Below are 14,503 nucleotides of genomic sequence, written 5' to 3' on the forward strand. Positions count from 1 at the left end.
TGTGGCATCTCCCAGCAGAGCAGTTCCTGGATTCCTGGACCACGGCTAGCTGCTGCTTGTACCAGGCCCTTCCGCTCGATCTCCCCCTCCTGGAGGCCTGTCACGCCAGGCTGGGCAGCGGTGCGAGACTTTAAACCCCACGTCTTTATAGGCGGCCACACAGCTCATTCATGTAGCGCCGTGGCCTCACAGTGAAATTAGCTGCATGGGATATTTCAAAATGAACTGAGAATCAGAGGTGCCAAGTCTAAGTCTTCAACACACAGAGGGCTGTTATTCCACAAATGCATAATATATTTAAGAGTAAGGGGCTCCTGCACATTGCATTTGGTACCTTGTCAACACCTAACACGATCTTCCATAATGGCTTCTGAATTATGATTAAAAAATCAACAATTCATGAATCCATGAAACACAAAGCATTTGAAACATAGAATAGATAAACAGGATAAATGTAATGGAAAGTATCCAGACTGCAGCAAGGACGGTACTCTTTTTTTCATTTAGTCCCTTAATATCGTCACTTGTCATCTTGAATTTATGCAGACTGCTCTCAATGCATCTAAATAGAACGCATGTTACTAAGGAAACTTTTCCAAGGAAATCTCTCTTAAAAAGGAGAGGTTTACTTTCCCTTTAGCTTCCAAGTGTGTGGCACAGGGAAATACTGTTGAAAGAGTCTTGCAGGGATAAACATAATGAAGACTTTATGGTGAAAGAAACTAGGCCTTCAAGAATGAACTCACTACCTAAGAACAATGATACAAAAGAATCTGATCAAGAAATAAAACTTCCTGCATACCTGTAAGGTGGGGGGGGGGCTGAAAAATGACTAAGAAATAATATGGAAACGGAGCTTGGAAAGGACAAGTCTATTCAAAAGTAATTTCTTAATTTGTGTGGCCTCATTATGCACAAAAAGCAATCGCTCTCCTGTGACTGTATCAAATTGACTCTGTAAGGCAAAATGCACTCATCTGCATAGCTGTCACAACGCTTCATAAGATCTGGCACCAAGTAACTTCACAATGCGCAGAATTACTGGTGTCAGTTTTAATGTGACATAGCAATTTACATCACACACTGTGGGGACAAGCTAGTATTTCAAGCAGTTGCATGGTTAATAGGTGGAACGCTATTTGCATTATAATTTGGTAAGAGCAAAAGTGTAATCAAAGCCACATTGACTCCGCGAGAGACCACTGGCACAGTGGGATAAATCTCACAAACTTGTGTGCCCTGCTGACTGGGGTTGCATGCAAATTCACCCTGTACCACCAGCCAAGGAGATTATTACAAATTCTTGTATGAAACATAAAAAGACCATCCCAGCTCATTCTCAGCCCTCCTTAACAGCAATTAAATGGCAGACTGATGGGCTGGCTAGCCTAATTGTCAATTACAGATCTCCCAGATTTAGGTGAAGGGGTGTTAAAACTGGGTCTGAGAAGAGGGAATATTTGAAGATCGGTGGTGACAAGCTATGTTTACACTGGTAAGGCTGTGATTGAGGCAAAGAAAACTTAAAAGAAATCTTAAAAGGACTCATGCACTTATGTAACAAACCAGACCTAATCTTTGATAGCAAAACAGGGATGTGATTTTCTAGGAATGTGTGGTTTTCTAGGACCAGCATGTTGTTCAGAAGCAGACCGCTGCCTGAACAGTGACCTCGCCAGCGGAGGTGATCACAGCAGAGGAAATAGGAAGTCTACTTCAAATTGCCTCTGATGCACGAGGGCTGAGAGAGCTTTACCTTTGAGCTAAAAAAATGAGAGAAAAGCCTTACTGTCCAATATTACAGCGCAGTTCTAAAGGCGACAGTACAGCATAGTATACTACATATCATATTATTTTCTAAATATGAATATAAATGTCATACAAATGTATTAATAACCATTTAATTAATCTCCAGTCTCAATTAATTGTTAAATATTGTAAGACTGCAAACTGCACCCTTAATATTAAATGTCAAAATAAATGGAATTCTAGTGCTAACATTTATATAGCGTTGATGCAAACAGATGCTGATACTGTCTCAGGACCCGCGGGTTGGTGAAGGCAGACGTCTGCGTTTCTCAGACTTCCTTCAGCAGGAATATCCCTCCCTAAGCATCGGAGAATAAAGGACAGAGCCTTCCTGTCAAGCACACTTTTCATCAGACATCTACAGAGGAAACAGGATAAAAACCATAATGCACCCACACTATAAAATGGCTTTCCACCGAGTCTTCCAGCACAATCTAACGTTTACCCTTGGAAAAGCGCAGCGACGAGAGGCAAGAGAGTGTGGCATAATTGGCGATTTGAAACTGCCCTTTTCCAGGTTTTGCAGACAGAAAGCAGGTCTCCCAGGAGCCCCAGTGCCTACCCCCCCCCGAGGCTGATGAAAGGCTGGGCAGTACAGCAGGTGCTCCTGCAGTGCCTGCCCACCCCCCCCGCGCCCTGGCGCTGCCACTGCGGGCTGCCCACACAGCACGGGCCTAATTGACGTGACATATTGACTGGCACTCTCCTGTCGATGGGGAGGCAGGCGTCTGCGTACTCTTCCAACTCGCTAATAATTACTGATTAAAAACTAGTTAAGCGCCGATGAAGACTGAAATGTACATTAACCAAACGACCTTCCAGCAAAAAAAAAAGTCCCGCCGATGAATCTCTGAGGACAGGTGCACGCTGTGCCGTGCCTCCTGGTCCTCTCCTGACGCCCTGTGGAATAATGAAGAGAACCAAGGCGAGCATGCTGATTGGATTTGGCTTCTCCTTGTTTTTTTTATTTTCCTGTGGCGTTCACTGATTCGGATCTTTGTAAAAACTGCTCATATCCAGACAGATCTCAGTTGCCTGCTGATCAGTCCGTGGGTTTGGCCTCAGGAAAAGGCATGTTTTCACCACAGTATTCTCTACAGTAAAAAGCTTCTCTGCAGCCCGGTATTTTTGACATCTATTTCCTTGGTTTAACTCACAGTTCTCTTCGCATTCAAAGGGCGAACATCACGATTAAGCATGACACAGCAGGTGCAGAAGTGACACGGTTAGCTAACAACTGTTTACTTCTGCCGATAATCAAACTGTTTTGAACTGGTGTGCTTTCACCAGCAAAGTTAGTTATTAGCCGTTGCCTCAGGCGATCTCAGATATGCGTGTGGTGCATTCCAAGACCAGGAACAACTGAATTGTGGTAGAAAGCGCTGGTTCCCCAATCTCCATTGCACACGGTAGTTTCAGGCAGTAGAGTGCAAAACTGACAGTGTAGAGTCCTGTCAGGGGTTAAACTGCTTTAGCTCAAATCAATGAGGAATTGACCCATACTGCACAATACTTTTAAACTATAAAAAAATCTTTGTTTCCACTTCATCAGAAAGGGGGAACTTACAATCATACCTTAATTTGGAAGACTAATACACAATTCACTGCATTTCATCCACCCTCTTCTGTTTTTATTATTAGTGATTCTGCATCATTTAATCTCAGTCTTGGGGTAATACATGACAGAGCGCTGTTCATTGCAAGGTATGCTGTTACCCGATTATTATTTATTAATGTTATCCTTGCTTAAGATTTTATTACCCTAAATCAATAATAGCCTCAGAATAAATCTTACAGAGTGGTGTGCTAAGAAAGCGACCAAAACCCATCAATCACCCCACTATGACAAAGCAGAGCCCAACATGGCGAAAGCAAAGATTTTTGAAAGACGCATCCAGCATAGTTTTCAACCTGCATGTAGATTCTGTTGTGAGGAGCAGCTCTAAAGGTCAGTTTTCTAATGGACAGACTGTCCGTGCGATTACCTGCACGGGCTGTCACTTTTCACACCTGCCTTCTTCTTGCTGCTTTCGTGAATATAGCACCGTCTCACCTGGTGCGTCCTCTGCTGCAACCTTCAAAGACTGTTAGATTAAATCCGCTGCCGAATTGTACTGGGATGGCAATGGGAACAGAAGACGCAGAAACACACATTATAAATCACCCAGGTTCACACTTAATTTTAGCATTTCAAAGGATGGGAGCACATACTGACAGGGAGTCGCTTTCTGACAGCACACAGGGACCCCCAGTGCCTGGGTCTAATCAAAATAACTTCAAACAGCAGTAAATAATTTCCCATTTCAAGGCACTGTTATACCGCATTCGCCACCATCAATTTTCACTGTTTCATATGCAAGCCTTCAAGGGAGAGCTCCAAAAGGACAACCTTGCTGGTTGTCTAGCAATCATTTATAATCCACAAAGTCAAGCTGAACCGGTCTGAGGCTTCACCTCGCTCAAGTGCCGACGAACTAAAGAAGTAATGAAGAGAGCCCGGCGCAAAATGCCAAGTATTTTAACGGTCTCCACAAAAGGCCCATCTAAATATCACAGCCCCTAAATTGCATATTAATCCTGCTAGTGAGTTTCCCCATAGGAGTTCTCATTGACCTTTACAAAAATATAAGGCGCAGTATATGAGCGCTCAATTTACAAAATTTTGGATGAAAAGTTTCTGTGACCACAAGTTTAACACACCGTTACACTCAGTGATAGAAAACTGCACCAGGCAGGAGAAAAAAAAATGTTAAAGGGAGAAAAAAAAGATTTGTTCAGTCTTTACATCGGGAGGTCTAAGAGGCACAGATGAGCACATTATTCAACTGTATTTGCAAATATCAACTACAACTATATATAAATATAAAACAGCATTTTTGTTCACCATCCCACTAAGTCCATACAGATATGAGAAATACTAGAAAAGCCAACACTCTCGAACATTTTTTGACATCTGTATTACTTCAGAATTTTGTTTTCTCTACATTAGCACATCACCATCAGCAAACAGTGGTGGAGCCACAGATATTTCAGAATACTCTGTCATTTTCCTGCACCACAGAAAAGTGGTTAATGGCCCATATCGCACACATACATTTTCCTGGACTGTCATCCTCTCCCTCAACACACTGCTTAATTACTTCCAGCCAGAACTGAACAAAATTAGCTGGGTTATTATAGAAATCTATTATTAATTGTTTTAATAAGGTGCCCTGTCTTTCCCAAAATAGTTCCACAGACTCTTTATTCAAAAAGATTATTCTGTAGATTATTTTTTAAAAAGGCATAAACACCAAGCTGCCTTGCGAAAGACAGACAGGCTCCATTCCATTAAGACTCGGCATAAGGGAAGCAGGAACAATCTACCAGTGGTACTCTCTCTGTAGATCCTGTCATTAGACAGACGCTTGTGGCTGAGGTTGATGGACTACCCCAATTAGCTCGGATGTGAATAAAACTAGGGCATCGGCACTGAATCGATGCATTTCATCCCACACAGGGTGTAAGAAACCCAGCTGGGAAGAAGCTTCCACTCTCGGGCAATTAAAAAACACACCATAAAAACATTACTCACACGCCAAAAAAAAAGAACTATACAAAGGCACAGGCAGAAGCATGCAGCCACGAATGGGAGCAGCATGTGGCAGGCTTTTCCACACGGTGCCATTCCAGAGTATCACTGTGCTCTGTGGTAAGACACAGCCATGCACATTTACTGAAGTCAGAAAAATGAACAGGTCCTCCTATTCTATAAACACAGCATTGAGGGTTGAAAGGTGCAGTGTTTGAACTGCACCCTTCAAAGTCTAAATACATTTTCCAAACTTACTGTTACAGATTCTGTATAATGATCCATTGCAAACAGAAGCCAAAAGACATGCGAATCATAAGGTTCTTATCGCATTGTTCTTCAGTATACTCACAGATCTGGACCAATCGATATATTCACAGCACAGGACTGGTTCATATACTCAGAGATCTGGACCCATTGATAACTCACAGCCCTGGACTGGTTGATATACTGGTCCATATACTCACAGCATAGGACTGGTCAATATTTTCAAAGCACTGGGCAGGACTGGACTGAACTCAAATACACGTTCTGCGGAGTTTCTAAACACACATTGAAGTACACGAGAGAAGAGGAAAGAGGGAGGAAGGGAAAGACGATGAGGGATGGGAGCTCAGGAGAAAACTCAAGGAATGATACAGCCCGTACTGGGGAGGGGGTCAGAACACTGCAGCTCTCAAGACGAGAGAGGAAGGGCTGTTGTGCAGCATGAAATTTATCACTGGTGCTTGTCATCCAGAATATCAACATATTTAAAAATAGCGAAGTCATACCAACGAGGGCCTCTATAGGCCTGTATGTGTACACTGATTTCCTGAAATGTTTATTTTTTATTTCATTGCGTCCCCCAGGAGATATTAAAAGGTTGGTTCCGAACAGTAATGGATACTTGAAATAAACGCGACTGTAGTTAAACCTCCTTAAGAGTCACTAAAAATGATTCACGCATTACAAAGAGAACTCTTTCCGATCTCTCTCAGAGGCACAGCTGTGTGCCGAGTGCTGCAGCCTAGCGGTCTTGAGCAGGAGGCTGAAGACCTGAAGAAACGGCCTGGAAGCGTTTGCTTGAGTAATAAGATCAGGGAGTTAAATATTTGGTATTCAGCTCGTACCGAACAGTTTGTGCGATGTCACCGTTAATTAAACGCTTTTTTTTGACTAATCCAGCATCGCCTCCTGAATACACTCGACTTGTCTCTCGAGTAAATCATCCTGAAATAGACTTGCTCTCCTGCCCCCTCCCTCCCTTTCCCACAGGTTATTAATCACCCTGGTGTTACGTGCCAAAACAATGGGAAACACAGGGAAGCAAAGTGGTGAGTTCGTTTTACATAAAAGTTTTTTTTTTGCCTTTTTATTTTTATTTTAAAGAGGTTATTGACAAAAATAGGACAATGTTTAATTACAAAGCAACACTGCTGTTTGTTTGTTTTACCGCCCATCCCAGTAAACACGTCCCAGGAATGACCTGACTCTACTGGTTTCTTGTCCTAAAAAGCACTAAAGGCATACATCGAGTACGGCACTTGCAAAATGTGAATGTGGCAGTCTTGATGGGCTCTCAACCTGCTAAATACTGAGTAAGGCTAAACTCCATGCATACTCATTCTTGCAGAAGGGGTTTCCCAGAATATGAAACTACATAGTCTGCAATTAGTGCAGGGAGGAAGACTGAGACACACTGTCCCCACAGCTGTCGACCTGCCCCTCTGCCCACATGGCTGACCAGGCAGGCCCAAAACACACAAAGGTGGGACCGGGGACAACCATAAGGCAGTGAGTAGAGAAAAATCTGAAGGCTGAAGAGACAAGGAGGTTATTAAAAGACTTGACCTCAACAAGTTAATTGACTTTCCAGAATCACATCGGAGTCTATAAACAAAAGCCCTGCATCTCCAACAGGGGAAAGCAAGGGAAGAGTGTGAGGACTGACAGAGCTGGGAATTGCAGTTTGCTACTGCCAGAGTAAAAAAAACCAACACAAAAGTCGGAAAAATACATTTAGATGTAAACCTAAAGTTCACACTTAAACCTTTATGTCCTCAAGCCCTAAACCTATGCATAACTCTAGGCTTAATTAAAGACATCGTTCATCCCAAATCTTAATCGCTAGCTCTCTTACAGGTGGTGTCCAACCCTAATCCTGAGGAGCCCATGCTCATACATAAACAGTAAACCATAGATTTCTACAGACTTGAAGCAATTTTACTGCAATCAAATAAGCAGTTGATTTGTTCATTGAAGGAAATATAAAGATCTTTGTAACAAAAATCTTCACACCCCTCTGCCCACAAGGATATTTATGGGCAGAATCAGTCAATTTACAAGAGTTCTCCACCTTTAGAAAATGGTGATTTAGCAATGCCCATAAGACTAACTAGACTTGGGCACTCTTTGAACCCCACCATACCTAAATCCCTGGACGACATTAACTGTAAGGCCAATCCCCAGACTTCACCTAAACCCAAGTCGTGCAATCTTTCCCAACCCAACCCATCTCAAGATAACCCCAAACCTCACACGCAGCCTTACAGCTACTCTAGTGCTAAGGGCAACTCAAACCACTAAACTGCAGCCATTGAAAAATGGAAAAATGCAAAGAGAAAGTTCATTTTCTTCTTGTCTCTCTTTTTTGATTTATAAATATGATTCCTTTCTTCGAGGAGCACCAGGTTTGATCTGCGCCTTCTTTGGTCTTTTCTTGTGCATTTCGGCTGTTAACCTTATTGACGTATCCTCAATCCTGTTAATAACATCATAAATGGCTTCTCTTGATAAGATGGGCTTTAAAGATTTTGCTTCAGGTATCAAAACAAATTAACCTTCAGATTCTGTCGATAGCGCGCGGCGCGGCACGGCTACCCCAGCTCACGTGACAAATGTAATCTTTCGGTTTTCATTTGCACATGTATTATTATTTATATTGCTGGATTCGCTCTTGTCAATGGCATAAATTGGATTTTGGTCAAAACTGGGGCGGGGGGTATGACAGAAACAAAGGTAATTACTGATGTGATAAATGAGTCTGAAATGAGGCTGCGCCTGGGCACTGGGAGGGCTTTATTAAATATGAGGCTCCATAACAAAATCTGGTCTGGCATACTATTGACCGCTGCTGGGAAAGATAAAGTTAAAAAGGGGAAAGAGAAGACAGGCTGATGGATGTATTATTTTTGTACAAGTCTGATCAACATGGAATTGCAATGTAAGATTAATTTACACACAGCCTCACTGTAAAAATTCTATCAAGATCTGCAATGCATTTCAAATGGAAGCAATGGGAATATTGTGAGAAAACAAAGAAGAGAGCTGTCATGCTTGCACATATTTACAAATGTGTTCGATTTCAATGAGCCACACTTTTAGAGGGAATCATTCTCAAGCCCAGCCACTTGCTTTCCTTCCCTATGGTGAATTAATCGCATATGCTGGAGTTCCATTAAACATGAAGTCAGGTTGCAAAGTGAATGATCTGAGAGAATGATACTTTAATGTTTCACTGGACAAGTTTAGCACAGGTATCCTTTAAAGTCCTGAAGCGTTTAATTAACTGGGATGTCACCCACCTCCCTCTGTGATTTTGAGATCTGCCTATTTCCCTACACATATGACACTGTACTAGTAAGCCTTAAAATTAAACTCAAACCCATCTCCCGTTTCTTCTCTGTCAGTCTTGAAATGAAACCCACTGTGCTGCTTCGGTGATCCGGCAGGGAGTTATTGGAAACACAGGTAGTACCAAAGAGTCAAGGATGCACATTAATAATGGCCAAATGCTTCTGCGGTGTTGGTCAGATTTCCACCCGAGGCCAGCAGGACAGTTTTAAAATGCATTCTTAAATCTGATCTCGTTAAAGACCGCATTAAATATTGATCAGCTGGGAAGACACTCAATAAGCCAGAAATCATGGCACGTGCCTTGAAGCCAGCTTCCCCACCCCTGCGTAGAGTCAGAATGGCGAATGGAGCTTTCTGAAGTTTGGGTGCCAGAGCACCACAAACAGTACAGGTGTCTGTGCACGTCTGTTGAGAAACCAGCTGGAGGGCGAGCTCAGTCCCTCTCGCACCGGATGGACATACTTTCACACTCCACATTCACAACAGTCACGTCTCTGAGTTTAGGCAGGGACCATAAAGTGGGGAGCATTCATGCCTGCCTCTCTGGGGAAGCTTTCTCCCATTGCCACGACAGCAGCCAGTCCCCCACACAGGACCCACTTGGACAAAACAGCACTCTGACTCACAACATGTAGTGCAACACGAAGGTGCAAAGACAGACGGAAAAATGCAAACCCTTCTATAGATCCTGGGCATCACCAGAACTGGAAAAAAGCTAAAAACGTACAGAATTCCCAGATGCTTTACTGCTAAAGTACTTCCAATGTCCAATATTAAAGGTTTTGACTGACTTCTGGCACAAAAAGGATTGTATCCTATATCTACATCGCGTGAAGTGAGAAGTCCAAATTTATTTTATATCCTTCTTGTAGTACCCCTGCCTGTTTTCTAACGACAGGTTAAAAATGAAATATAAGTTCCTGAACCTCTCTTCTTCTATTTTAACTTAACTCCTTACAGACATTTCAGACTGAATACACCACCCGTGCCCGTACTGTATAGTCTTAAGACCTACATCGCCATTGGTCAATGAATTCCACAGACAGGTACAGCAGCAATCTCTGCTGTAAAAATAGGGAAAAGCATTACTTTACATCTTGTTTTTCTTTTTTTTGCCCTGTTGTCTTCTGATGAGTAATATGTACAGATACAGCACTTTCTCTGCTGGGATCATAGGTAACAAATCTCTGAAACGTGTAAGGTCTATTTTTAAATCAGCATGGCACGGTGTATCTCTCAGCCAGAATGTGCTGAGCTGATGATTTCTCGTGACAACAGAGTAAAAACTTATTGTTTATTTCTTCTTATCTTCCGTTTAGATTTTTTAACCCACGGTTTCAAAGGAACAAATCTTTACCGATATTTAAGGCAAACACAGAAAATGTTTGAGCGGACAGCTGTGTCGTCATGTAAGGTACAAACACATATACCTCCCAAAATTCCACTTATTCTGCTCCAAAAAGCCATCATGAAAAATCGCACACAGTTATTTTCAAGTTCAAATACTCTAGAATTAAATAAAATGATTTATATGTATTATTTATTAAATTTAAGTATTTTAGGATTTGAACCCTTCAGCAGTCTTCAGATGCAATCTATTTTTTTAATACAAATACAATAACGAAGGAATGAAACATTATGTAGTACTGGATATTCTTCTGTATTGTGTGCAGGTTCATCAGTGGGAAGGTTTCAATGTTGTGAATTTTGGGATGTTTGCACTCGGCCAATTTTTTTTTAGAACTAAGGGTTTAGGGAGCTTTGAAATATTCAACACCTGGTGCCCCTTCCCATAAGGGCCTGCAGTGCGTAAAACCTACAACTGAACGGACCGCTGTGCAACATTTTCCCATACAGTAGATGGCTAAATAGAAGTAAGTATCGGGTAACATACTACAAACAATAACCTCATTTGCACTTAAATATTGCACACCTTGCAAAAAAGGAGAGATTTCTTGCCATTTTCATAGGAGAGTGGGGAAAAAGGTATACGCAATGATTAATTGTCTTCAAAGAATGGGAAAAAAAATCATGTAAAAAACCCAAAGGTGCACAGATTCTAAAAATACTTGTGTTATCTCCTGTGTGTTGCAGCTGTGACAGAATTTTCTGCAGGGCTGTGCATTTCTCCACTGTCATTTATCATAATCAGACATTAATAAAAAGCTGGGAGCCCTGTTGTGTCTATTGCAGCAGTAAACATACACACATCAAACCTAATTGTTTCACCTCTTTTTCTTCCCTCGAGCTCGTTCCGGCACTCCCCGAACGGGCCAGTCGACCGGCCCGGGAAAGCAGAGCTGTGGACAGCCCGCGAGCAGGGGTGCAGGTCACAAAGAGGAGGGAGAGGCAGTGTGTTAGTGGGTGAAAGGAGATTTCTACATCCTGTCTAGCAGGACTGGACTCCCAAGCCAGCTCCACCAGGAACTTCAGCAGCCACAGGTCAGGCATGACAAGACAGAAAACAGTACTCCATAAGCAATCCTGAATTCTGTTTAAATCCCGAGAAGCTCAGGTGGGGGGTCAGTCCTGTAACTACAGAAGGTTAGTTTGCCCTTGACATGAAAAAAAACTCTCTCTTCTTTTAGACAAGAGACAAGAGTGTCAACAGAAGTACATGTGGGCAGCATTTCTGTTCCCCCATGTTTTGTTTGAACCTGAAAAAAAAAAAAACAGGCAATTGAACAGACAAGTGCGTGTAAGAAAAAGAATTGCTTTGTAACCAGTCTATAGCATGCGTGCAGCTCGAGATCAACCCGAAATGCAGCTTGGAGCTCTCCATTATCCCTTATCAAGAATTTCTCCGTTTCCAATTCTCCTGATGGCTGAGGTCATAGTGCGGGCCGGATGTCATTTATCATCTCCACGGTGACTGTGTTCCTATTGGACAATTCTATAATCAGTGGCCTATCAGACCTGCAGTCTGCCTGGGCCTCCTTTGTCCCATTCTGCTACCTATCATAGCCAGATAAGATTATCACTGACAACCTCAGCCCTGACTGAACAGCACATGCCTGGCCGAGAAAGAAAAGGAGAGCTCCTTCTTTTTTTTGTAACTTTATTTATTCCCCTGTCTCCAAGATGAGCCTCTTCATGTCTTGTCAAACCGTTGCCCTTTTCTTTGGAAGGAATTGCCTTTCAAAATCCAATTTGTCAACACAAGACTTCCTTTTGAGAAAGGGCCCTGACAGCTGCATTGAAAGCCTTGGCAACTTTATCAAACGATAAATCTAGAAGATTTAAAGCCCTGCCTGAATGCCTGAATGACAATTATAATACAAAAAAAGTGTAAAGTAAAAAAAAAGCACACAGAAAACAAAGATACGTGTTTAGCGGCTTTCCGACAATAACCATTTAGGGTAGGGAAACTATAAATCCGCTGCCGAATAAAAGGTGTCAGATGCTGGCGATTAGCTTTTAAAGATTGGTTTAGTCTTGACCCGCTAATGGCACATTCACGGACCAGCGGATCTGCGGGATCCAACAGTGGGAGTACACTCGGCCTCTCCCTGGATTGACCACGCCGTGTCGCGCGCAGGAAGACATTTCCTCTCGCCGAGGGCGAACGTGACAAACAGGATTCAAATGGAGGCCGGCGGTGGTTAAATTAGAAAGGTTCACACCATGACACCATTGGAGGTCCTAGCCTGGCACCCTGGGATGTCCCGCCACAGCCAGCCCGCCACCTGCAACGCCAACCAGCTTCTGTGGACATGGTGCAGTGAATGTCCCCATTACGTCTGAAGTGTAACTCTGTGTGGCGGCCCTGTGTGAGGTTCTGCAACAAAGGCGCGCAGAACAAAGATATTTGCCATAGAAACCAGCTCTGCCTCAGTGCACCTTGTCTTCTTAAGATTCCGCTCTTTTCCCCAAGGATCGATAGGATGTCAAACACACCACTGGTGACTTCAGGGCAAACGAAGGCAAACTGAGAGATCAGAAAAAAAAGTGCATTATTTATTTAAACTATAATTAATAAAAACAGCTTAATAAGCTTCTTTTTACTTTGATGGTATACATTTTTAATACCCTTCATAGATTTTTAAAACCTGACTCGAGCCTTCGTTTCTAATCACGGTGGGAAAGCATCAGGGGGCTCATAAATTCCAGATAATGCAATTACACTGCTATTTAAACACACGTGGATCCTGAATATGTATGTCTGCACAAAGAAATAAGAGAGTGCTGGCCCAAAATGTAGGAGCAATCAGGAGAGGGTGTCCTCCAAGGTTATCCTTCTCCAGTCTTCCGAAAGCTCCAGAAGGGCACAGCAAACTTGAGGAAGAAAAAAAAACAAAACAACTAAATCTCCTGCAAAATTGAAGTACTGGCATGCATGTAGAAAATAAATAGTATTTTAGCGTGTAGTATAGTTTAGCCGGAACAATCTCATCTGCAGCCGAGTGAGACAGACAGTATTAAAGATTCTCATTACCCGGCCCTCCAAGTGTCTTCACTCAATCCCCAGTGGAGACAGCGGCAAAATTATTCTTGACAAACATTAATATGAAATGAACGTTGAAGGATATATCCTCAGTAACAACGCTGAGGTGGATGGAGTGGGTATTGGACGACTTTAGCCAATTACTGCAGCTCCTCGGGGGCATGAAATTGCCTGGGCACCCCAAACTGTGAAAGGTGTTATCGTACGGATACGCTAGCCAGCCTCACGCCATGGCAGTGCAGATGGATTTCAGCGCTGAAATTGGCCAGACGGCTCTTAAAAGACCAGTCGTGAATGAAAACCTTTAAAGGCAGATCAGAGGCTCTCCAGGGCCCCGCAGGGCGCGCCACAATAATGGCAGCATTAGCAGTCACCCTTTCTTCTCTAGCATATTGTCCAATAAAGCCTAATAAAATGAAGCAAAGCCGTCACACGAGGGGGCGGGGAGAGGGGGCCGCGGGGGCTCGGGGTCACAGCACTGAGAGACAGTTTCCCCTTCAGAGCACGAGGAACGAGCTGCAGAAAGCTGCGCTGGAGAGAGCACGCGATGGCTGCTCGCTTTGCCTCTGTTGAGCCCCGAGTGTTTCACGTCCTTCTCATTTATACAAGTTCTTTTTGTTTCAATCTTGCACAGCCAGCTAATCGGGTAGTTTCGAGACCTTACCCCTCCCGGGGTAGAACGAGGACCAATGGGCATCCTCTGCCCACAGGTCAGCCCGGTTCAGAGCTCTAACCTCTACAGCGACTTAAGGGACAGTCAGCGCCAACTGGAGTAAGTGGCTCAGCTCTTGCTGACATCACTACGTGCCCATGGGTGCCCGTCAAGTTACGGGAACCTGCTGCTCCATCAAAACCTGAGAACACCTTGTCCAACTAGTATTCACTGCACCTGGAGACAGAGTGCCAAGCTGTGTCCAGCTGCTGAGACCCGTACTGTCCTCAGCTCTGTCAGCAAGTGGTCCTGGCCCAGGCTTCAGCCAGCAATGACCAGTGACAGAGCTGCTTGGGAGCTTCTACTTCTTTGCTAAAAAAATGCTTTTAGAATTTTTATTAAATATGAG

General features: G+C 43.3%; 1 protein-coding gene across 3 annotated transcripts in view; it reads right to left on the reverse strand.

Moving 5' to 3' along the window:
- Positions 1–14,503, reverse strand: part of mrps23 (mitochondrial ribosomal protein S23) — a 63,412-nt gene that overhangs the window by 33,354 nt on the left and 15,555 nt on the right. The window contains exon 6 of one of the 3 annotated variants that reach the window (XM_088615755.1): positions 1,039–13,273. The exons of the other annotated variants lie outside the window; for them this stretch is intronic. Coding sequence (XP_088471881.1) covers positions 13,229–13,273 — 45 coding nt within the window. The 3' untranslated portion in view covers positions 1,039–13,228. Of the gene's footprint in view, positions 1–1,038; positions 13,274–14,503 lie in introns of those variants that run through there. 3 annotated transcript variants of the gene reach the window in all.

Source organism: Lepisosteus platostomus, chromosome 22 (genome assembly GCF_059453375.1).
Source record: "Lepisosteus platostomus isolate fLepPlt1 chromosome 22, fLepPlt1.hap1, whole genome shotgun sequence".
Lineage (NCBI taxonomy): Eukaryota > Metazoa > Chordata > Actinopteri > Semionotiformes > Lepisosteidae > Lepisosteus > Lepisosteus platostomus.